The sequence below is a fragment of the Gallus gallus genome, chromosome 1, assembly GCF_016699485.2.
Source record: "Gallus gallus isolate bGalGal1 chromosome 1, bGalGal1.mat.broiler.GRCg7b, whole genome shotgun sequence".
NCBI classification, from domain to species: domain Eukaryota; kingdom Metazoa; phylum Chordata; class Aves; order Galliformes; family Phasianidae; genus Gallus; species Gallus gallus.
The window spans coordinates 113,370,072-113,395,240 of NC_052532.1; the positions used below are offsets into that span (position 1 = coordinate 113,370,072).

The 25,169-nt window shown below is 39.0% G+C and overlaps 1 protein-coding gene across 12 annotated transcripts in view; it reads right to left on the bottom strand.

Annotated features, from left to right (window-relative positions):
- Nucleotides 1–2,468: 2,468 nt before the first annotated feature.
- The window catches only part of PRRG1 (proline rich and Gla domain 1), a 38,747-nt gene continuing 16,046 nt past the window's right edge, over nt 2,469–25,169 (bottom strand). For 7 of the 12 annotated variants that reach the window (XM_040698649.1, XM_015301827.4, XM_015301850.3 and 4 more), the window contains 3 exons: nt 17,882–17,931; nt 13,855–14,015; nt 2,815–6,878 (listed from right to left, as the gene is read on the bottom strand). In XM_040698649.1, coding sequence (XP_040554583.1) covers nt 6,354–6,878; nt 13,855–14,015; nt 17,882–17,891 — 696 coding nt within the window. In that variant the 5' untranslated portion in view covers nt 17,892–17,931 and the 3' untranslated portion in view covers nt 2,815–6,353. Of the gene's footprint in view, nt 6,879–13,854; nt 14,016–17,881; nt 17,932–25,169 lie in introns of all 12 variants that reach the window. The other 5 variants (XM_046940490.1, XM_046940495.1, XM_046940491.1 and 2 more) reach the window with 3 other exon arrangements.

Below are 25,169 nucleotides of genomic sequence, written 5' to 3' on the forward strand. Positions count from 1 at the left end.
CAGTAAAAGAGTTACAGAGATGCCAATACTAATTGCCACAGCTAGTGACAGCTATATTCCTCGCACTGGTTTGGTTGCCTTGTCCAGCTCAGGCTCTCTGGAGCAGTGATCAACGCTCTGCAGGGCTCGGTGTCAGGCAGGCCCTGCAGGGCTGACAGGCACAGTGTGGATGAGGCCAACACACGCCCTGCTCCCAGGAGAATGTTATGAGCCTGTAGAGTCAAAGCAATGTGTTGTTCTCAGCTGGCCCTGTGCCTCTATCACCTTAAGTTCTGGTAAGCACTCACACCGAGAGAATAGGACCTAAAACATTAGAATACACTTACTGCGGGCAGAACCTGCAGGAGCACCAACAATTAGCAGGATTTTGCTAATTGCTGGGATGACTGCCTTGCTCCCAGCCCACACGCCTAGCAGACAGGCTGCTGCCCACACCACAAACAGCCGTAGCAGACATTTCTGGTCCTGTGCCAAACTTTAGGAAACGCAGATTCAGCCTCAGTTCTTAGGTCAGTTTTTTCTTCTTTTCCTTCATTGAAAGTAGCGTTTCTCATTTTAAAGGTTATATTTACCTTTGATCTCCCTGTGTTAGGTGCTTTCACAGAGGAATATGCTCAGTATTACCTACTGCTAATAACCATATGAACATGCATGTGTGCCCAGACATCATCATGGTTTTACAAGTACTCCTGATCCGGAAACAATCCAGGATGTGATTCTATATGGCTGTTCAATGGGAGAAATACACGTAGAGACACCAACCTGACAATCCAAACCATAAGCCCGTATGGCTGCATGCAAAAGGGAGATAAATAACACAACTGGGATGCGAAGCAGGAATTTCTGTTAAAGTTAAAAGGTAGTTAAAAGCTCACATATAACTTCCAGTGCCTCATATGGTGTAATAGAAGACTGATGCCTGTATCTGGCCACAAATGCATACATTCAGCCTCTCCTTCATGTTTGCCCAGCACTGAAACTCTGCACAGGGTGTGAGTAAGTAAAGTAAGAGGACAAAGCATGGAAGTAGAAGAGCTGAAAAGTAGAAGAGTTGAGGTCCCAAGCCCTCATATCCACAGACCTCGCAGCAGGCAATCACTGACTCAACAAGGGAATCCTTCCGCACAGGAAAGAGCTGTTGCTGTACCTGTGACAGCATTTGAGTGTGAAAGTATAGAAGAATAAAACTAACAGTCCCTGACTTATGAAATTGATCCAGGGTCTGTTCTACATGAAAACAGCTCATGTCACTGAAAGGTCAGGGAGACATCTTGGTGCAGAGATTTCATCACTGGCATTTGTTTGAGTGCTTGTTTCCTTCTTGGCTTAAGCTGCTCGATCAGGTCAGAGAACCACACAGGTATGTGCAAAACTTTCACCTGGAAAAGGAATCAGTAGGTCATGCTATGAGTTTTGATTCTTAGTTTCTGTTGCTTTTAGGACAGGGAAAAACTGCACATAGTGTGCTTACAATGCACAACATACTGAAACAGGATAGAGAAAGAGAACACATACTAACATTACAGCAAACACTGCATAGTGCTGAACAGTAAATAAATGTCGCATACTGTAATATAATCAAGAAAATACAGGCAAGGCATTCTTGCACCAACTTGTTAGTTAGCACTCAATAGCCCACTGCCAAGTCAAAAATACAATTATTGAGCTCCTGCTGCAGAAGGAAAAGCACAGTTCAACTTTTTGGCAAAGCTCAAAGTTCAATTACCCCGCAGCAAATTAGTCAAACCTATGTGCAGCAAACAATGAAATAGTGCAGACGTTACCTTCCCCGTTTTCAGCCAACGTGGCTTCTCTTTAAAACATCAGTAGACAGCACTAGGAAATATTTACAAGGTTCACATTATACAAAGATAAAAAGGAATCTATCAGCGTGATTTAGAACAACAGGGAACAGTGCTCTAGGCACGCAGAACAATAAATAATGAACATTCATCACTAAGTAACCCGGTGAGATGATTTGATTTCTATAGACACCAAGATTCATGACACCAGTTAAACATTATACCCTCCACATTTCAATAGCTAGAAGCCAGGCATGCAGAGGCAATCATGCGCTGAACCATGCGCAAACACGTTAGCCAATGCTGACACATGCATGGTCAGAATCCCGAACGTGTACGTGCACAGCAAAGGCCACTTATCTGAAAACACTGTGTTCTGTTCCTCTGAAAAGTTCTGAGCTCTGCAAATAAAAGCTTACCAAGGAAGAAAGTGCTGCAGTACGCACACAACAGCTTGGAAATACACACACAGTTGGTTTTCTTCTCACACTGCTGTGATTATTTTTTGCACTTCTTTTTTTTATGACCAGTGTGAAAGTGCACACCTTCGTGACATATCTTCAGTAACACTTCACTAAGCTCTGCAACAGACTCCACTGACAGTAAGCTAGTGAGAAATACCTGGGACACATCTTTTATTTATCAGCAGCTGAGCAAGTAAGACAGTTTGCGGATTGGAATGGAAATCTTTAGTTTCCAGCATGTATCACTATAAAAGGTTTTGTGTTTCTTTTAGTTGCTGTTAAATCATCTTTGATGCATTGTGGAGTGAATCACGGAGCTGATGCAAAATAGTCTGAAACGGCTGAAGCCAACTTTGAAATCAAGTTCTCTTGACTACAAATCTTTCTACAGCATACAGTTTCTTTTGCTTGTCATAAAGAACAATTTCTGCTTCCCCTGTGCTTGTGACTGCTACTTAACTACAGCTACAAAAAATACATTACAATGCAAAGTAACCAAATTCACAAATCTGATTAAAAAAAATGAGACTGAATTGTGAAAGAACATCTACCTTAAAATTATATTTATTTTTAATTACCCCAATAAAACAACTGATTCCCTGCAATTAAGTACATTTGACGACCAATAGAAATTAAAAAAGCACCACTTCAATGCACAAAGTTAATACTGCAGATGTGTAGGATTGATGTTTTGAAGCACTACAGGCATTTAAAAATTTTTATTAAGCATATCCAAAAACAAATGTTACAAAACCTTTTTCTATAAACATAGTCAAGGATGTTTAAATACGATAATTTAATGTAAACCAAACCCCTTCAAAATACGCAATACTGTAATCAGAGGTTATTTACACCCAGTGAAGACAGAACCACTTCCGCTAATGCTAAACATCATCTAAGCACAATTCATTTCCATCATTTCTCAAACGGTGACATTTAAATACAAGTTTGTTGTAGTGGGTAAATCATCTTAGTCCTAATACGTGAAATCGTGTTACATTTGAAAGCGGGAAAAGCAGAATCCTGACTATTCATGTCATTAGTCAAGGCAGTACTGCATTCAGACTTGGATAGCCTTTAGAGAGATACAACTATAAATTTATAATGTTTATGGCATGATAATGCAACTACAAGAGAAGAAGAATCAGTAAGTGCCCTGCAAAACAAAGCTGTAGGAAAACGCACTACAAAAGAAATGTTATTCTTTCCCCAGATCAGAACAGCTATCCCCGAGACTTCAGTTATTTCCCCACAACTCACAAAGTAAAACAAAATATTAGGTACTTTGACATTACTCCAAGAAGAAGAAAGCTGCTCATGTCTCAGAGGAAACATTTAGATAACTGGCACGTGCAAATTTAGTTAATTTATGAAAGCTTATTCACTCCAAGACTTTAATTTATAGCCCTAAATAGCATTCACATTTCACGTACATGGATGTAGAAAAGGCATGGCCCAATAAATCCTAGTCACAGATCATTTCAGATCTCTGGTTGTGGCTTTTTCTGGAAAGACAAATATCATGTTTGCATTGCACAAAGAAATGTCTACAGAATGCAGTAACATACTCTTTTTAGGAGACGGAAACGTGAAAGTTGTTAAGACTGGTAATGGAATATGGAAAAAAAGAGGTGGCTCACCTCTAAAACCAGACTGCCCCTGCTCCGGGGTTGACAGCTGCTGAATTACCTAACGTGAAATTGTTTATCTCCAGGCATTTCCTACAGGAAAACTGTATCTCCAAACTAAAAAATTACTGCTAAAACTGCCAGCTATGTTGGCAGGCACAGGAGATGCCAATATGGCATAGACATTAATACCAGCTCTTTCAGGTGTCTCCTGCAACTGAGACGAGGCACTTTGTTTTGGTAATGTCTGGCCAAAGGCAGTATAACTGTTGCTCAGTATAAAAGGAGCTTAAATTTCTACAAGTGGCAATTTAGGATTTCACCTAAGAGCTAAAAGCACTTCAAAAGGTCAGAGAGTCCAAAATATATTGTACTTATCTGCTCGATATCCATTATGAATAATGAATATGAGTTACCTTTCTGACAACAGTTTGGCCTGGAGCTCCATCCATTAACTCCAATAAATTTGCTTTAGCAACTGAAGGTCCCCAGTAGAGATCTTTGGTAACCTACTCTTTGCCAAAAATGGGAATATAAAATTAATCATAGGATCATAACTTCATTTGTCAAACTACTGTATCAAATTCTTACAGAAGTGTGCATAGGCACACCCATGTATTCATCCATTTCTTTTCAGTAATCTTCTACAAAATTCCTTAGGAGAAAGATGGGTCAGACTCACACGAGATCATAGGTGCCAACAGGCAATTAACTGAGCACATCAACAGCAATTTCAAATGGATGGCACTGGTGTTTCATTTGGGGTTTCTGGAAGATGACACAGCTTCAGGCTTTTGTTATAAGAAAGCCAATATAACACAGTAGTCTTTCAGAGCTAAATATGTTTCAGTTGGTGCTAATTTATTAGCAGAAAATAGAACAATACTAAAATTAATGCCATGCCACCTTGATGTGAGAAGAAAAATCAAAATAAATATTCACAAGCTAAACTGATCAATGAATTCTTAAATAGAGAAAAGTAAATCAGCAAACCACTGCGTGCACCAACTACACTATCATCAGTGTCAAAAGCAGTTGAAACAGAGGCTTGTATAGAATTTCAATCAACTTGTATCAAATCTGACAGAAATTTCTATCTCTACAGCTTCAAAAAAAAAAAAAAAAAAAACACTCCAAACTAAAGCTGGGGGTTATGTCTGAGTTGTGTTGCTAGAAATACAGCAACACAGAGGGTCCTCATGGTTTTGCCCTACATCAGGTAGACTGTGCACCTCTCACCTGGAGATAGCAGAGCTACACTGGCCACAACATTTGCAGAGTTATCCTAGATTACCCCTGCTTTCCAGCACCTCTTACTTGAAGGAACAAATGTGAAACCAGCAATAAATACACCAGTTGAAGAAAGTTATCAAAATTCTCTGCAATGCATTTCCATAGCCACTAACACAATGTGTGCAGGTGATACATTTAAGTATGCAAGAGGCAAAATAATACCAGGATTTGAGAATGGGGTCATATTATTGTGGGAAAGAAGCTGTACACTGAATACTTTTTTTCCCCCCCCCCGTTTAAAGAGAAAGCAGTATCTTTGGGTTTAAGTGTTTATGGATAATGGATGAAATCCTTGTCCCAGTGAAGACTATGGTAGTTTTGGTATCTACTTCCAAACAAGCAGGATTTTATTCATTCTTCAGTATTTCATTCTTTAGTGTTGAGTAAACTTTCAAGTTGTGAAAGTAGCACACACATAGAGTTCTCAGCCCTAGAATAAACAAATAAAGACAAATAGAAAACAGAAGAAAAGCAGAACAAACAAACAAAGTATTCAAATTCACTAATTACTGTCTTGAATTACTAGCTTCTAAACATAAATGCTAACAGAAAAAGCTGTAGAATCCCTCTCCTCTGCTAGGGCTCTGAAATTATTGCTATGAAGCCAGCAGAGTCTAACAATATATTGGTCTGAATACCAAGGCATATGGCTCTTGGCCATTCCAGGGCCCAAGATACAATGTGGCATGTAATAAAATTCCAGGTGAGAAAAAAGAACCAACCAGGCAAGAGGAAATACTGCAAAATTAGTTTGCTTTGGCGTAATTAAGTTCCTAGAATGTTTCTTAAGGATTCCCCATCTCAGGCGACTCCAAGAGTCTGCAGCAAGAAGAGAAGGGGATTCCACAAATCTTTTGGGGAATGTGGTCAGCATCTGGAGTAAAACACGTGACATCCCTCAAAGCAGAGATACTTTTGAGAATAACGACAGAGCACCATCTCTGTACCTGCACTACGCTCACAATATAGATTCCTTATCTCCTAAGGACAGTCATCGGGGAAAATAAAAATCTATGACTCAAAGAACAAGTGAATCTAAAACAAAAGGGAAGTTCATTACACAGGTCCGTTAAATTACAGAAATGCATAATAAGCCAAGATAAAGTGCTATAAAACGATTAGGTTTTTTTTTTCTTTTTTTGAAGTCCAGAAGCATTCTTCCTGCTTTATTTAGTACTGGTGATAACAGGAGATAGTGCAATTGCATTGGCTGAACTAGAATTCATAATGTCTTCATATTGTGGGGGTGGATCTAAATGTTGTTCAACTTCACTTCTTCTCAGACTGATTTCACCAGTGGCTTCCTCGTATGAAGGAGGAGGATCACAGTTTGACAGCCTTGTGGATATTGAGTCTGATCGTGTATCGGCATAGCTCAGACCTCCTGGAGAGAGCCCACTGACTTCAAACATGTCCTCCTGTGGGGAATGAACAATGCTGAGAGGCTGCGGGAGCGAACCTCTGCCGTCAGACACAGCACCGTCACCTATTGCTTCGTGGGCTCCCCTGTGCGCGTACACCGACTGTCTACGTGTTTTCTTTTTAAACAGGCATCTCCATATGACAAAAATGACAATGAGGATAACAAAAAGGCCAATGATTAATGGAAATGCAAGGTAAAATGAATACCAGCTATGTCCTGTGTTACTTTCTCCCTGAAGTCCATTTTTGTAGACTTTCCAGAACTCCTTCTAGAAGAGCAAGACAGGATAAGTCAGAAACGATAAGACATTAAAAACAAAAGACCAAACCAAAGACTTTATTCAAGCTGATTTAACTGAATGAGGAAAAAAAATGGCATTTCAAATACTGACGATCAATATGAAAACTGATATGAATAAGCACATAAAATACATTTTCTTCTGATGCGATTACAGAAGCAAAAGACTTTTTTTTAAGCACCAACTCCTTGCTCTACTTGTAATAATCCTGTATTGGCACTTTAATACCTAAGAATCTGCAGCACAGACAGGAATAAGAAATCTAATCAGCATGCACATCAGCCATGAAGTGAATCAAGTTTTTCAGTACCACTCAAGCTCAAAGTTATTACTTATTTTTTTTTTAACTCTAATACACTGATACAATCCAACAGCAAAATGCTGCTTTGGAACGACAAACCATCTTATCAAAGCAGAACTACGTTGTACAGTCACTTCATAATTCAGAATTCCTCCATCCTCTGGCTCATAAAGCAATTGTCAGTCTATTCTTAGCTGTTTCAAATCCTCTGTTTATAAGTAAATACAGCTTCAGCAGCGTGAGAACGTTACACAGCTTCTTATACTCTAGGAACTTTGGCAACGCAGCTATAGATAAACAGAACAGTGAAAAGTGAAAACAAAAAGGGAAAAGCAGATGAAGGAGGATTAGTAATTAGAAAGTAATTTTGCTGCACAAGCAGGAGCACAAAGATCACATCACCTTCCCATTTGCTCTGCAGTGAACGCTGTGCAAAACTAGTACAAAGAAAAGTATATCCTACCTCATCTGTAACGTACACTCTTTCCTATCAAGAAACACTTCCACAGTGTTTTATAGCAATGTATAACGTGAAAAATAAAGCAAAACAAAACCCATGTCAGAAACTCTGAACTCTGCAGCCTCCTTTAAAAATGCAGAGATGTGACCTCTTCAGATTTATGCAAGCGTCCACTTCAGGTAAAAGCATCTTGCAAGAATACATTTAAACAATTCTCACCAGGAAAAATGACAACCATTTCTAAACTAGACAATGATATACTCAGGTTGCAGACTTTGTGCACAGACAGATCAGATCTATATCTATTTTTTCTTTTAAGTTCAAGACTATTGCCACATTAACAGCATTAGAATCATATAGAATCCCAGAATCATAAGAGGGCCTGGGTTGAAAAGGACCACAATGATCACTGAGTTTCAACCCCCCTGCTATGTGCAGGGTCGCCAACCACCAGACCAGGCTGCCCAGGGCCACATCCATCTTGGCCCTGAATGCCTCCAGGGATGGGGCATCCACAACCTCCTCAGGCAACCTGTTCCAGTGTGTCACCACAGATAACATAACAGTGTAGCAGCATATCAGACAGATAACATAACCAAACAGATCTCAGAGCAGCACAACTGAGGACTTAGGGTCTCTTCATGATGGGAAGAGAGTCTAACAAAGCCAAACACCCTACCTTTCCCCATCAAATCAACACGCAGCAAGGAAGACCCCTTAACTATTGCCTTTCCATCTGGTTTGAAGAGAACTAAATAATAAACACTCAACTAAAGCAGCAGAAAAAGATTCATTAGCATTATTAGCTGCGGTTGTCTATACTGGAACCAAGATTCTCACTTCACTGCTCTGCTACATCAGCAGCAGCAAGGGAATGGTACAACATTTGTTTCTGAGGCCAAAGCTGCAAAGACTTACTGAACGTCAGCAAATAAACTATGCAAAGATGTGTCATTTTAAAGATGTGTCATTAACTCTGTAGAGCTGTAGGTGGTTTAGATGAAAATTTAGAAAAAAGTCAGTTTTGCCTTTGCAATGCATTTTACGTTGGAGACTGTAGAGGAAATGCATCCTCCCCAGTGTAAGGGTGGTAAGTTGTAATTGGTATGCTATTAATGTTTCCACGTTACTTCTAGCTCAACAATATCTGCCTGAGAAAATCTCTCTGTACCTTCTTTATGAAACCAAAATACCAGCATTGCTTCTTGTTATTCTGCAGGGTGACAAAGCAGCAGAAAAGCTGTTTTAGCAGAGTGGAGGGCAGCTAGTTCACAATAGGTTATATGGCTGTAGGGGGTGGTCAAGCTAATGGTGTGACTAGGCAGGTGCATAAAGAGCTTAATGTAAGAATTTAACTGCCTTAAGGATTAAAGTAATTTAATGTCCACTTTCATTTACAAGCAAAGCAAATGAGATTTCAAGGGACTATGGCCATGAACTCCTCTGCCAAAAATTATAGTGCTTCAGGTCTGTGGCTATATTGCAGAGACAGGAGTAAAGGTCCTCACAAAGATGAAAAATAGGAAGAAAAATAGTCACTGAAAAAAATGCTCTAATTATTCTCTTCAAAAAAGAGCACACTAGTGTACTAAACTCAAGGTTCAGTATCAAAGGGAACCATAAAGACCCTTAGTTCCAGAATTTAACAGAACTGCAAGAAACCAATACTTCAGGTTTGAGTTTCTCAGCTGCCAAGCAGCTCCTCCCTCTGCTCTGTCACCCCACAGCTATGCTGCTCTGTAAAGTGGTGGCACAAGGAGGACAAACCACCTGATTGAAGTCAAGTACAGTCCATCACCAACAAAATCACAGAGAACTCTGATGAATTTGCACAGTGTGAGGGTCCATACAATCTGCTACGGAAAAACAAGAGGGGAAATACTGAAATTCCAGGAGATAACTGTAGAATTCATACAGAATGTTAAAGAGTAATTTAAAAGTTGGAAAACTTAAACATCCCTTCCACAGTATTTGGTCTGTTAAATCAGGAGGACAAAAAAGGCCTTTTTACTTGACAAAGCTAAGAACTTGTGATTTATGAAAAGGGCACTCCAGCAATCATTTACCCTCAGGCACTGCGCTGCTGGGATGTAAGGCATATATGCCTTAAAAGGATGAAAAACTACATTAAGCAGGCCACAGCATCAGATAAGTGCAATGAGAAAGACCTAAAATCATCTAGTATAAATTCCTGCCATGAACTACTTTTCTGCATGTTGACAAATCCAGTTTGAAATAAACCAAGAGAATTCTCAAGAGCAACACACACAAACCATTACGGGCAATTTGCCACCTTCTTTTTCCCTTTATGTCTAATATTTCACCATCACTATTTAGAACAGAGTTGACTTCAGTCAATTCAGATGTGAACACTGATTCAAACACTGGATCCACATCAAATTTAAGAGTCTTGTACCCTGCTGAGAATTTTGGCTGCGGCATTTACCACATTTGGCAGCACTGTCAGCCTCAAATGACTCTTGGTCAATCATCTGACTTGTTAGGTGGGCTAATAATACGTCAACCAGAAGACTGTTTGGTGTTCAGTAGGTAAAGGATATGAACAAAGCAATAAAGGGAACTGAGCATACTTGCTACACTGTTTTCTTCTGGTTTGCCCTCAATTTCAGATTTACATATTCTCTTCCACATTATTTACCCAGCATTTATAATTAGACACACACAAACTTATGTCTTATTTGATCACAACATTTTAGAGCTGGTGCTGGCAAGTTTTGAGTTGCTTCCTAGGCATTTTAGCATTTTTACACTTATGAATAAATGTGTGTGAGGGTTTTTTTTTAATGGTGCTGTATCACTTTAAAACCAGAGTTAATGTCTGAGAAATGAGAAGTGAGCTTTCATCACACCCAGGTATTTTGCACAGTCACTTTCTGCAAAACTTTGAGCCTCCCAACAAACTTTGACAACTACACAGTGATCACGTACAGCGCTACCTGGTTATACCTTCTATATATGCATAGCTTTACAGAATGAGGAGTAGGGTTCACCTAATTTATTATCTTCTGACAACAAACAACACAGACTGCCAGAAGAAGAGTATAGACATAGGTAGAGTGATACTCTCACAGCTTTTACATATTTGTACTTCAAGAACTCCCACTAGATAAAGGTGACCCTTTTTATTCAATGGTCCCCAATTGTTTTCATCTTCTCTGAAGCTACCTAGTAAGCTTTTTCCTGTGGCCAAACAGTCACACGGCTCCACTACCTGTGGTGAGAAGAGATGCTTTTATTTGCTCTGAGCCTGCACCTTCTTATTTCCTTTGAGACTCTTTTAAGCTCCACTGTCAGAATGATGCTAAATGATTCACCTCTGTTCAATCTTCATATTCCTTACTGACATCTACTACATTTTCCCTGATTTAACTGTTTTCAATCTATAGTTGTTACATAAATCTTTCAATATCCTTTGTTAGCTTCTCAGGCTCTCTGGATTTTCCTCAGCTACTTATCTGCTTTTTAAGTGCCATACATGACACATCCAAGATTGTGAACTACGTGAACAATCACGTAGTTACATTCTCCATTTTGTTCTCTGTTCCCTTCCTAGGATTCTTAACATACAGGCTTTTATTTGTTTTTGTTTATCTGCTAAGCATTATAAACTCATTCCTGCCATCTAGCCTTTGCTATCCTGAGAGTATTACCTTTATTAACTGTATCATTTTACATTATACTTCTGAAGACATCAAAATCCCCAAGCCTACACAATATGAAAGGCATTCGGTATTTCCATGACATTTATGTACGTATGCTTAATGTACACAATGCTATCTTCCAAGAAAACTGATGCATCAAAAATAACTTGAGGGGACTTTGTTATTATTTTATCATTACAAACTCAGATGTTGCACACCTCTCCAGAAGGCTTCAGAGAAGCAAAGAACCCAGTGGACGAGATTAAAAAAAAAAAATACAAGAGAGCAATTATACAAAGCAAAGTTAACACGAGATAAATAAACTCCATAATGTTTTTGAATTTCAGCCTATACTACAAAATCATTTCACCTTCATTATTACAAACATACTATATTATAACCTCACTCTACAGCACCTCTGTCCCCAGAAATCAAGTATTATTAAATGGCTGTAGGGATAGATATAGCCGGGAAACAAAGGACTAAGTAAATTAGGCTGGTCAGGCATGGCTGCACATTAGCAAGCTACCAACTTCAAAGCAGCTAAACTAAAAAAGATATAGTAATAGGACTGGATAGTGGAAGAGGACTTTATTGGAAATTCTCTCTGCACTGCGACAGTGAGGTTGTGGCATAACAGTAAACGTAACTATTTCTACTTTACTATTTCTTAAATACCTCCGCAATGGAAAGGCTATCTACTGAAATACAAAATGTTTCTACATACTTAATAGGCTAAAGGAAGTTGAAGCAAGAGGCAATGCTCATAGAATTCCTGAATTGGAAGGGACCCACAAGGATCACTGAAACCAATTCCACACAGAAACACGTAAAATGCAATCCCTGTGACTGAGAGCACTGCCCAAATGCTTCCTAAACTCTGGCAGTGTGGTGTCACAACTGCTGATCTAGGCAACCAGCTTGAGAGCTCAACCATCATCCCGGCAAAGAACCTTTTCCTAATACCCAACCTGACCTTCCTCTGACACACTTCACGCTGCTTCTTTAGGTCCTATCATGGGTCATCAGTTTGACCTATCACTAGTCAACATATTCAGGCTATTAGTAACACTGTGTTAGTTTTTACAGAAGTTGTGTCACTGTACACACTATTTCTAATTACAGAATGATATCATCAGGAATTGCCACACCAAGTTCAGAAGGTAAAAAACACGACTGGGCATGCATTTTATAGCTTCTGAAAGAATAGGTTTTGAAACACTACAAATCCTACTGCTTCATCTTAATAAATAAGAAAGTTTCCGTCCTGTCTTCTCCACTTTCCTATGTGTGACACGAATAAAAAGATGCCAAAAACTTAAAATGTTCAGTAGGTTTTTCTGTTGTTTTTAATGTAAAATACAGCCAGTGAAGAGTGGGACACACCACTCACATTATTCTGAAATAAATTCATAATGCTCTCTGTGCCACTTTGCCCATTAACCCGCAGGCCTTGCCTGCCAATTTCTCAAGTCACATTTTCTAGCAGTTGTCTTTCCACTTTGGGACTGAATTTGAGGATAAATCTCATTTCATTCAGGTCTGTCTTGAATTAGAAAAAAAATCTTGACTTTACTGCATTAAATACGTCAGGCAACACCATCAGACTTACATGATGTGATTATTTCTTGGAAGGCAATTTAAGTTATGCTGGGTACAACGTGCAGTGCAGCTACTGCATGCAGAGTTGCTGGTCCACAAGCTTCTTTTAATTATGGAAGGTGACAGACTTACACAATTCTGTGTGGGCAGTATCTGCTTCATTCCAGTCAAGTTAATATATCACTGCCCTTGAATTACATACGGCAGCATTAAAAGTGTTATTCTTGCTATGTTTTAGATTGCTGCTGCTTAACAATATGCTGTGAGGGCCTGCAGAAGTTAACTTCAAGAAGGCCACTTGCCTTTATTTTTAAGACTATGAATAATCTGGCCACAGAACATTTTAGCCAGCTACACCAGCATCTGTATAGTTCCTATTTTAAGTGGAATGATTTTCCTGTTGCTCACTCATTTTATGTGAACATATTCAATAAATAAGTTAAGGTGTGAGATAAACAAAGACTTCTGACCTCTGCTCCTATACATCCTCTGTAACAGTCACAGCTCCATCATTTCAACCAAGGAAAATAATATTATCTGTAATTTGTAGGTTAGGATTAAGTGTGTGATGATAGGACACATGGTATTTGGGTAAGTAGTGCTGCCAAAGAGAACAGATAATGACAGTTGGAAGAAAAGGAATGTGAATACTCCCCAAGCTGTCAATCAGCATAAAATTATGAGCAAAGTTTTCTGAGACTTTCCCTCCTTTGAAATTAGCTTTAATTTGGAGAAAAGATTCTGAATTTATTGCTGTGAGGTCTATCCACCTCCACTGCGTACCTCAATTACTTAAAGAATCAAGTCAAAAAGGAAAACAAATCTAATGTAACGTTGGAAAACACACAAGCATTCATCATACCCCAAAAATTAATACCAAGACACCCCACCCCCCATCTATATATACACAACAAAACATACCGTCTTTTCCTCATTTTCAAATGCTTCTCTTGCTTCTTCATAGGTACAGATTTCTTCTCTGCATTCGTGTTCTATGTCACCTTGCTTTAATTCTTCCAAAAATTTGTTGGCCCTTCGGTATCTTTTATACACAGAATTGGCTTTGTCCTCTGTTAAGAACACTGAATAACAGGAGAGAAAATAATGGTCACTACTAAAACATACCCAAAACCTCACGGTGAAAGTATTCGAAGAAAATGCCCATTTGGGCAACACTCTTTTTTAAAGTCTTCCTCTTTATTTAATAGGATAAAAGGCCTTTTCTGGTTTTGTTCACTATTATGAACATTTGGGCTTACAACTTCTGTAGTTATTGCTACATCAAAAATGTGATGGATCCCAATTCAGCATCATGTTCCTGTATGCTTAAACAAGACTGAAGCCTGTGCCTAAGAACAGTGCCCAGAAGAGACAGCCATATGCTCAGTGAAAACGATTTTTCAAACTAAGGCAACACAGAACAAACAAAACATGCCTGTGAACACCCAAGGAGGTATTTGCAACTGCTTGAGGGCAACACAGCTAGAATACTCCAAAGTTTTTGATGCTACAAATATTTCTGAATATTACCCAGATGTATGTACCAGAACAGCACCATTTATCAGTTTAATTCCATCTGTTTTCTTAAGCAACTTTAAAGCAGACTTGCTGCCTTTATTTCAGAAGTGTCAGCAATGAAATATCAACTCTTTTGCAGGTGTAGGGGAAGGAGTCTCATTGTATCTTCCCAAATAATACACAGAACCCCACCTAACTTGCTGAAGCAAATACAATAATGCTGAAAACAACAAAAGTTCTAATAAAGGCATTCTTCTTTGCTTTCCTTAGCTTTCTGTTTAAATAAAAGAGCTGGAAATAATCTTCTAAGGTTCCACCCTTCCCTCAAATTCCCTGACCAAATGATTTTTACAGTAGCGTGTAGCAACTGAAACACTTCAAAATCCAGTAGGCTGAATTACTCAAAAGGTACATCTGCAGGGAACAACACAGAAATTCCTCAGGTATTTTAGGTCAGGAAGCAAGAACACTGTACCAATGCAGCACTGTTCTCGGGCTCTCAATGCTAGCAATAGGGGCTAAGAATTCAATGCACTGCCATATTAACATGCTGTCTTCCTCATCAGTGCTACCATTTCTGCACTGGTTCATTTACAGTTAATCTGGGACCTCTGATTAGCTTATGAAGACAAAACTCTCACTGTCTGCAGAAGGACAGAGACTAACTGGTTTAAACAATGATTTATCTATGATTTCATATGAATCAGTCTTCTATTTCTACCCTAATCCTCTTACTTGAATATTAAAAAAAAGGATGCCTGCAAGTCTACAAAGATAGGTCACTATGCTTTTGCTTTACTGAACTTAGATATGGGAGCATTTTTCAGCAGTAGGAATACTATCGCAATTAGGCTTATCTACTTGACATTAATTTCATTTTATTCACTATGTGCGTTGTAATCTCTTTGCTAAAATTCATTAGACAATCACTTTCCTTTTGCAAACGACTAAGTATTTGAAGATCAAGCTCCAAGATAATCAGTCATTCCTCTACTTTCAGTTGAATACACGTGGTATGTACATGCACCGTGTAAATTACCTTATTCACAATGCTGCCAGAGACTCTGTGTGTACAGATCTACATCTGCCTCTTTTGCAGTTTTGGTTTCTGATAACACCACAGGTGAGCACATGGGCATTTCTTACTGTGTAAGTTCACTGTCTAAATAACAAATTAATTCTCCTCCAGAGAGAAAGAGAAGGACAGGGATGGCTTCTGTCTCCTCACACAATTCTCTTGACTCCCCTCTCTAGGCCTGAAGAATTGGCTTGTTTTCCACATGCCTCAGCAATCACCTAAAAGCAGGGAAGATTAAAGACTTGGTGATGCCCGGAAGCCTGCATGCAGTCATGTACAGGAATGCCAGTGCTCTACCTGCTTCTCACCAACCCCTCTTGTGGGCATTCTTGAAGCAGGACAAGATACAGCCCTGACTCTCTTAAGTGCTGTCACAAGGAGTAGATAATACACCATAAATCAAGTTTTCCCTCCTTCAAGGGATAAAACCTAGGGAATTTTATTTCATAGACAGACTTCATCCTTGAAAAGAGAGGAGAGAAACTCTAACAGCTTCGTACTGGAAGCAGAGGGAAAAGGAATAAAAGAGGAAAATACAGGTAGCTGAAAACATACTGGCTCTCAGACAGTACCTACAAATCTTGCTTCCAAAATACAAAGTTAAGTGTATTTTGCAGTGCAAATATATATTGATGAAAAACAGCAAAGCATTAAAACAATTCAATTTTCAAAAATGGCCAATATGAACTTTTCTAAAAGAAAACCCACACTCCCCCTCCCCCCCCGATTCAGGATGTGTGTCTCTTCTGTCACAATACAGTATAGAAAACGCATACAAAGACAAAATAGGCCACTGAGAAGGCTAAGCCACACACGTTAACTCTGAATCTATTTGATAAAAAAATCATTTAAGATTAGTTCAGATCAGGAACAGCTTTTGACCTTGTAAGACTAGACAGAATGAAGTATAACGTTCATTTGTTTGTTTTGATCTGACATTTATGAAGTACTGCACACTCATGATGACTTTAAATGCTTATTGAGAAGTCAATAAAAAAACAGCAATGAAAAAAATACATGCACTGCTCAACGCAATTTTGATGCAGGTACTGACAGAAATGTAATGATTTAATGAGAATCTGTCACTTCCTGATGAATGCTATAAAGAAAGATAATGGTACCATGCCGCAGAAACCACATTGACTTGGTATTCTATGACTGTCATCAGGGAAACATTCAGTTATAATTGCATAGCAGTGTGTAAAAATCCTCCTTGGGTTGGATGCCCACCTAACCAAGATGTTGCTGAATTCACTGCAGCTGTTAATATGAAACTGAAAACGATTAGGAAAGAATAACATGGTGAGAAAAAGAGTAGTGCGATTAAGCCTAATTTTTCACTTTAAGATCAGCTAACAAATACAAGATAAAGAAAAAAATTGAAAAAATGATTTTGATGTTATTCAAGATAGTGCTCTGTGTGTAAACAATACGTTTTTTAGCAAAGTTTTTATGCATCAAAAAGCTATTAAAAAACTTAGTTTGACAGCATTATTGAAGAGAGTAATTCAGCCAGATGAATTTTTAACACATTCTCAGGAGAACCTGTGCAAGGTGAAATTCAACTGGAACTAAGAAGAATCAGGCAAAGACACGCGTGAGGATAAGTATGTCTCAGCCTGCCAGCTGAAGATGTCACAACCAGAGAAAACTGGCCTCAGGTCTGTAGTGAAAGAGAAACAGGGTGCAGTGCTGTGGGAAAAATATTCTGATACACAAAAATGCTGCAGAAGCAAAGTCCATGGCATTGTGGGCACCAAAGTGAGCTCTGTTGAAACCATTGCTGATGCTCCCATTTTCTGTCTCTTTCCTAACACCCAGGGATATTAAAGCCACAAATAGCAGAAATAAGCATTTCACTTGAAATTGAAAACTGAAGCTACAGATAAACGTGGATCTTTCTGCTGGTGATCTTAATAAAACTCTCTGATTTGCACAGAGGAGAAAGGTAGAAAAATGTTTTGAGCATTCACTTGTAAAGCTTGAAAAGTGATTTCTGCTGTGAGACCTTGTTACTGGAACAAGCTTAGGAACACAAGCTGAAGGACACAAAGCTGGAAATCAGCTCTTTGGTCTTTGTTCTGCAGCCAGGTTAGAAAGGTCCACAGGTGAGCTAGTCATACTTAGAATTCTGATCTGCATGTAATATTTGTGTCAGAACAGTAGTACAATTCCAATTCAGTTTCACGTGGACAAAGGTCTGCACGATACGTACCACTAAAATCAATTCCATAGCAAAGACTTTTGTGCAAACTGATTAGAATTTTGAGAGGAGGACAATTTTGGGGGATGCCAATACCCCTTTCATGGGGAACAATATGGAATGCACATTCATCACCAAGTTAAACTTACCGCTGTCCATGATGATCACTGTCAAGGCACAAAACTTGCAAATATCAAATCTGAAAACAAAAAAGGAAACATCCTGTTGAGTTGTGGATTATGATCAACTTGGGAAAGTTTATAATATGTGGGAATCAAGATAAATGTTTTATATCAGTGCTGGAAACCTCGTAGTTAAGATTAATCTCCATTTTTAGTTGTATCACTACCACATGCATAGTAACTTCAGTAGTGCAAGAGTACTATCCAATAAAAGATGACTCTTAAGAAATGGTGAACACTTCAACCTTCAAAGTTTTCCATATTTAGAGTATGAAAATGTGATACAAAATGGGTGTGTTTCATTTCAAACTAATCTGAACCTGTTTTACAACCTGAAAGGTTAAAGTACTTGTATCTTATCTAGGTCTCAAATTCACTCTGCAGAGAATATGAAACCAACTTTATTCTACGGATCAGATTTGAGAAATCAGAATGAACACATACAAAATCATTCAAAGTCTGCTACTGATTAAAACAGAATGCATTAAGATCAAAGGTAAAGCGAGACCTGTGATTTGGCAAAAGAACCTGCAATACATCCAAGGATCCCAGCCAGCCCTACAAGAACTTGCACGTACTTTATCCACATCTTGGAAGGAGAAAAGACAAAAGGATACACACAGTCATAAAACAGCCTGAGGCACAGTGCAGCCACCAGATAGTCAGTAAGAACTACACCTGGAAGCTGCAATAGTTATTTCAGGCACTGCTTTCAGTTTCTTGGAAACTTCAGTAGTTTGAGAGAAGAAAATAAAAGCTTTAAGTGAAGGACCAGAATGTTGCAGCTGTCTGACCAAGTCGGTAGAACACCACATGAGGTCAAAGATTTTTTACTAATAAATTAACACGTTAAGACTCTTAGAGATTAGCATCAGTTCTACTTCGGAGGTTAAGTTACACATCAACATATTATTCCATATGCATGCCCTCAACCTCCATAAAACCAAAACCTCATATGCAAACATCTTCACTAAGTAGTGCTAACTGTGCACAAATGTTGGCTGTAGCTGCTGTAATAAACAGGGAAAGTTAAGACTTCCAACACTAGTTTGTTAAGCAAGAGCAGACTGCAATACTCGTCATAAATGGTGCTCTATAAACACATCCCAGTCTCCAAACAAAACTGTAGGCCTGAGACTAAAGGAAATGTGGAATGGAGAGTAAACTAATTTTTAAGTTCTTCACATCTCTGCAAAAGTAAATAAATGTGAATTAGATTAAAGCACTCTGAAGTCTCACCACCATGATGTTTAGTGTATCATTACTAAGCATAGTAGGGTCACAGAAGCAGGGGGCTTATATTCTGGGGAAAAAAAAAAGTATACAGCCTCTTCCTGCAGTGCTAATTTTTCTCAGCAGGCTATCCCTACCTATGCAAAGACTCCAAGAAACTGAAGAAGTCCCTGGAACAGGTATTGCAGCTTTCAGGTGTGGTTCTTACTGATCTTCAACAGTCTACGTTAGATTCTTACAGCAATTACAGATATTTAGAGATCTCTGGAACTAATTATGTCAGTTTTCCTACAAACAAACATCTTCTTTTAAATGCTACTCTGCCTTCCCTCCCCATTTCTGTATCTGCCCAAGCTTCTTCATTTCCAAGCCTCCTGTTGCCCCTGCACCCCTACAACTCATGGCAAGTTTCCTGCCATGGCACCTCAATACAGGCTGAGCCAGAGGCTGATGCAGGCAGTGATGTCCTGCTGTTACACAGGGAAAACACACTAGTCAAGCCCACAGACCAGATTTTTCCCACCACAGAGGAACTACTCAAGTCATCCATCAAATTTCAGTCCTCTAATCTCTGATAGTCTTGGTTCTAATCGACTAAACAGTTCAAAAATTGTTTGGAAAAAGGGATCAAATGAAGGCAAGGACATTAATTTTATTTGCTTCATAAACCAGCTGATAAAACTGAAGAGGGTTGGGCAACAACTACAGGAATATCTTGACTTGCTACTGACTCATTTATTCCTTTACCCAGCTTTTTACTTAGAATTTCATGCTTTTTAGTCTTCAATAAGCTCATTGAAAGGTAGGACGGTCTTATGTTGCCAGAGCAATGTCTTCCATATATGTATATATATATTCAAAGTTCAAGAGTAAGTTGATGCATCTGACCATAGACTTGTAAAACAAGTGATCATTTCTGAGTGCCTATTTGACTGTCAGTATGTTGGTAGAAAAATCCCCAAACAAAACAAATCAACAAACACTGAACAATCAGCCATTCACCTCTAGTAGAAAATATAATGACTCAGTAGGAAATACAATGAGTTCTAAGGCATACATGAGACAGCAAAGGAGACATACCAAGGCCTGTGCTATTTATCAGCATGGCTATGCTCAACACCAAGGGGCTGTAACATTTCACATCTTAAAGCAACATACCAAGCTGTGCTTCTTCCCAAATATAACTTAAGTATTTTTCCTCAACCCTGAGTGTTCATGCTTTGCACACACTGTACAAGCATAACATCAGAATATTGTGCACCCCATAAATTGGGATGACTGACTTCAGCCATAAAAATAGACAGTATTTCTGTAAAGTTTTGTTGCATGTTAAAATAACCATATTCTGTTAGCTTATGCTCCAGGCTCCATTTTCTGACCACAAGTTTAATTGAAACATGTGCACCACATAGTATTAAAGGGCAGAGGATCTGACAGAGGGCACATAAATCCAAACTACTTTCGGTACTCTTGCTCACTGACTGTCATGTTTCCTAGAGAAAAAAAAGAAAATAATATCGAGCACAAAGCATTAAGAAAAGATCCTTAAGGGATAATATAGAGCAGCAGCTACATCTTTCCTCACTTGCTGAATTAACAGTGACTAGGAGCACAGTAAGGCCAGCAGGCTCCTCTCACAACAGGGGAGAAACATGCACTCTAGCACACAGGTAGGGAAGGGGAGATGGTTTTGTTCCATTCCACAATACAACTCTAACAAGGGATGCAGTTGTTAGTTATATAACATGTACAATTAATGAGACTACTGAGATGGCAGTTTACAGCCAGATGCCCCCAAAGAACTATAAACATTTTCAAACTATAAACATTTAGGTTCTGCTGGAGCTTTTTATGTAAGCAAATATATTCAAGGGACACGACTAAGTGAAATATCAGTAGACGCTCAGTACAAAACCAAACACCCCTGTTTCAGTCCCAGGCCCCAAAGCAGGTGCAATGAAACAACCAAAATACTCCCATGGGAGGTTTGTTTAGAAGAAGAATGAAAACAATAATTAATTATACAGGAAGACAGGCAATAATTATTCAACTGACATTTATTCAAAATGTGGGATCCCAGTTCCACCACATTTGGCTTTTACATTCTTGCAAGAAAATGTTACAAAAAACTGTAATTTTACTTATCTCCTCCAAAAGAATCTTTTTCCTTAGGAAAAGCGCACAAAAGAATTGACATGGATTCAGACACTGGAGAAACATACTGCTTTTGCTCTGAGCAGGATATCCATGTTTAAGGATATAGGAAAAGGTTGTACTTTCTAAGTTTGATCTGCTGGCAACAGCAGCTAGCCATGGAGTCAGGGCAGGAATAAAGAGGGATTAAACACTTTAGAAACTACTATCAAAGATATAAAAGAATTGTCCCACCTGAGACTACAAAGAACATGGATACGAGGGAAACAGAACCGAAAAACCTCTTCAGCTTTGTAAATGCTATCCAATCACAGCATTATAACACATTATCATTAACTTTGATTACATAGGGATTGAAACCACAGCCTGGATCAGTAAGAGAAGCTTGTGCTTAGAGGACTGCCATTATGTCTTAAAAATCAATAAAATATATAATCACTCTCAGAACTTGCACGCTAAGTACAACTCTTACAGAGCCACATTTGACAGAAAAGGCTACTCATAACTGCCACTGGGCAATGTTTCAGCTGGCTGAGGCTGTAGTCTTAAGCTTCTGCCTCAGCTTCACGACCCATTCTGAAAGCTTTTATAATTTTTTTTTTGTTTGTTTGTTTTAGAGCCGCAATATTCTGGCTGCTTATTCCATGGTTCCTGCCAAGCTCCTCCAATAACTGTAAGTTAAGACAGTTCTTCCTTACCTTCCATCCCAACCAGACAGGAACAATCTCTCAACACACACATTTTGGCAAGCCGGACATCTGTTCAGAGAAGTATCATCACATTCCTTTCTGAGGGGGAGGGTTTTAGCTAGTTTCATTGTTTCCAAGTGCAAGGGGACATCTGGGGCAGTTCTTGGGAAAAATGAATGCTGACATAACTAGCAGCATTGAAACCCAAAACTACACAAATGCTCAAGAGACCTTTCTCATCAGAATACACTGCAGTAATTCAGACACCTCAATTTTCAGTAAGTTTGATATTAAAAGATGCTGCTTCAGGGTAGACATAATTACTCTGCTTTGGGAATTCAAACTTGGAGTAATGAACTCGATAACCCCTGTAAACATTGATGCTGCAATAACCAATTCCTCCACTTTTTCTTTTCTTTTTTTTTTTTTAAGCGGGAATGGTGCATGCTTAAATAAGACTATCACAGTAAGCTGTATTTTTATCCTGATTTTGTATTGCATCAGCAGCAGATACCACGTAACGTAATCATTCTAACTTCTGCTCTCTCCGATGCCTTTTAACCAAATCTGACACCTAGACTTCTTCATGCATTACCTTAAGTACTCCCTGAAAATCAATGACCAAGAAGAACAGAGAAATCCATTAAGGTTTTCAGTGAAGTACAGATGGATTTCACCATTTGTGGAAGCCTTTCAGGAGGCAGGTGCCTTGGACAACTGCAAATCGTTACCCATTTTCACTGGCAGAAGGTAGGCAGTCAGCAAGCATACAGCCTCAGCCCGTGCAAACATTTACAAGTTGCTAAGACAAAGCTGGAGAAATGAAAATAGGGAAACAGCACAGCCAGCACATAGGAGGTATCTGAGAATGTTGTAATTTGGTTAAGAGCTGAGTCACAAAAAAAAATATGCATAGTAGAGAACAGAAGAGAACTCAGATTACTTTAGTAGGAAAGAGCAAGAGGTGACAGAGACAAGAAAATAGCTTCATTACAGTTGTGATGATCCCTGATCTAATCACAGTTTAAGTGATGGCTTCCAAATCAAACTCAGGCTGTTAGCTACTTCAATAGCACCTACTCAAACTTTGGCCTGAATAGATGGACTCATTTGAAACCAGTACAGTGGTCATGGATAATAAACTATAAGCACTGCAGATTTATCTCTGTCAATGACTATGCTCACATTAGTCAGGAATGCAGAGCAATAGGAGCAAGTCTACAGAACAAAGCAGTTGGTATTGAGGGCCTGACACTAACGCAACAGGCATGGTGAAAATTTTGCTTCACAGTAGGTCCAATTTGGTTCCATGAGCTATATGAATACCGTGTGGTTGTTGGCCTGCATTAGGTATCGTCTTGGAGCACATTTTTTCATTTACTTTCAGCCAAAATTAATTCAGTTTCATTGCTTTAAAACGATTCCACAGTGTGAACCAAAGCACAAAGAGGTGACAACTGGGAGTTTTGCTTCCACAAAACACTCCTAATCTGAACCAAAGTGCTGCTGCAGATATGCCCAGTGTACCGTATGACTATAAGCAAAGTAGTAAGAAGCTGTGAGGAAGGAAGCTCTAGATAACATCATTTCTCAACAAAGATTCAAAGGTTGTTATGGGACAACAGTGAACGGCTGGCAAAACTTCCTGCGGAGCTACAGAACTCCTTGAACAAACAAGCGGACTAAAACACAGATAAGATGAAACGCTCCTTCAAGCGAGCCCTTCAGGCTGGGCTGCGAGGTATGAGTAGATCCAACCCAGACCCTCCATTTCCAGGGCAAAACCCGAAAATGCTAAGCTTACCTAAAGCTGAAGGAAATTAAAAATTAAAAAAAAAAAAATCAAACAAAACCAAGCAAAACAAACAGAGATAAAACTACAGAACATTACGACAACAAAAGAAACAACAACCAAAAATCAAATCCAAACGAAACACTTCCTCACAGTACAAACAGATTTCTTGAGCAGTCTGTCTCACCTTCCACCTGTGTGGAATTCAGATATTAAACGGCACTCCAGTAAGAATTCACTCTAGTCAAAGGACTCAACTCTCCTCAAATTCAACCAGTGTGTTGAACATACTTAAAGCTAATTAACAGAAACAAAACACTGATACACTGCATACCACAGGGCCCAATCTAAGCACTAAAAACCCAAAACAGAGGTGAGGCATACAGCTAACCTGGTGATTAGGAGACAATGCAGCCACCTCCCACCCTCTGCAAACACTGCCCAGACAAAAAGCACCCCCCACACGGAGTGAAACTTGCAATTACAGGCTGCAAAATTAAAATCCAGTTTAGGACCACCTTTTTCACTGTTCTCGGTAGCTTTCTCTCTAAAACTTCTTACCAGCTTCTTCAATAATAGAAGGACAAAGAAAGTCAAGCAACAGTATCTGAGCAGAGTCCATTCACTAGAATACACCTTCATTGTAAGAAAGGTGTTTGCCCCATTCAGAAAAGGTCACAAGAGCAAGCCTAAAAAACGCACAATTTTTCCTGCTTGGAAATCCTTATAGATATTTCTTCCCCAACACATCTTTTAGAAAGCAAAACCACGACCCAAATGTCACAAACAATACCTGCCTGCCTTTTCCAATAACAGAAGCTGGCTGTACAAAATTCAGCCTCCAAATGCATCAGTCCGTATCCAATACTCTTCCCAGATGAAGAGAAGAAAGATCTGACAACTCTGCACGTTTGAAAAAGATTATCCTCAATTCTCCGAGGCTGTTACTTGAAATTGTTGCAGTGCTCTGAAGGTTACGGAGCAGTAGCAATTCTAAACTAACGCTATTTTTGAAGTAAAGGGGAATGAGGAAAACAGAGCTCAGAACGTGAACTTTCATAGCCAAAAGAAACCTGGATCATTTTATGCATCTTTGCTGTGCATGCAATAACTTTATAACTAACCTAAGCCTGCTACTTCGTAAAGTTTATTTTGCTCTTCTGTGAAGAGGTGTGGTGAATATTCAGCTCTAAATGCGGAAATTGCATTTAGCACATGCTTGGTAGTCCAATGTCTCACACCTCATTTCATTTAGAAAAATTATCCAGAAGCAATAAAATGTAATTTCTCTAGTTTAGTGTAGCACTTCACAGAGAAGTGTGCAAACAAAGCCTTGTCTTCCAAATATTTATGCACCGTCAGCACATTTCCATACAAGTTTACACCC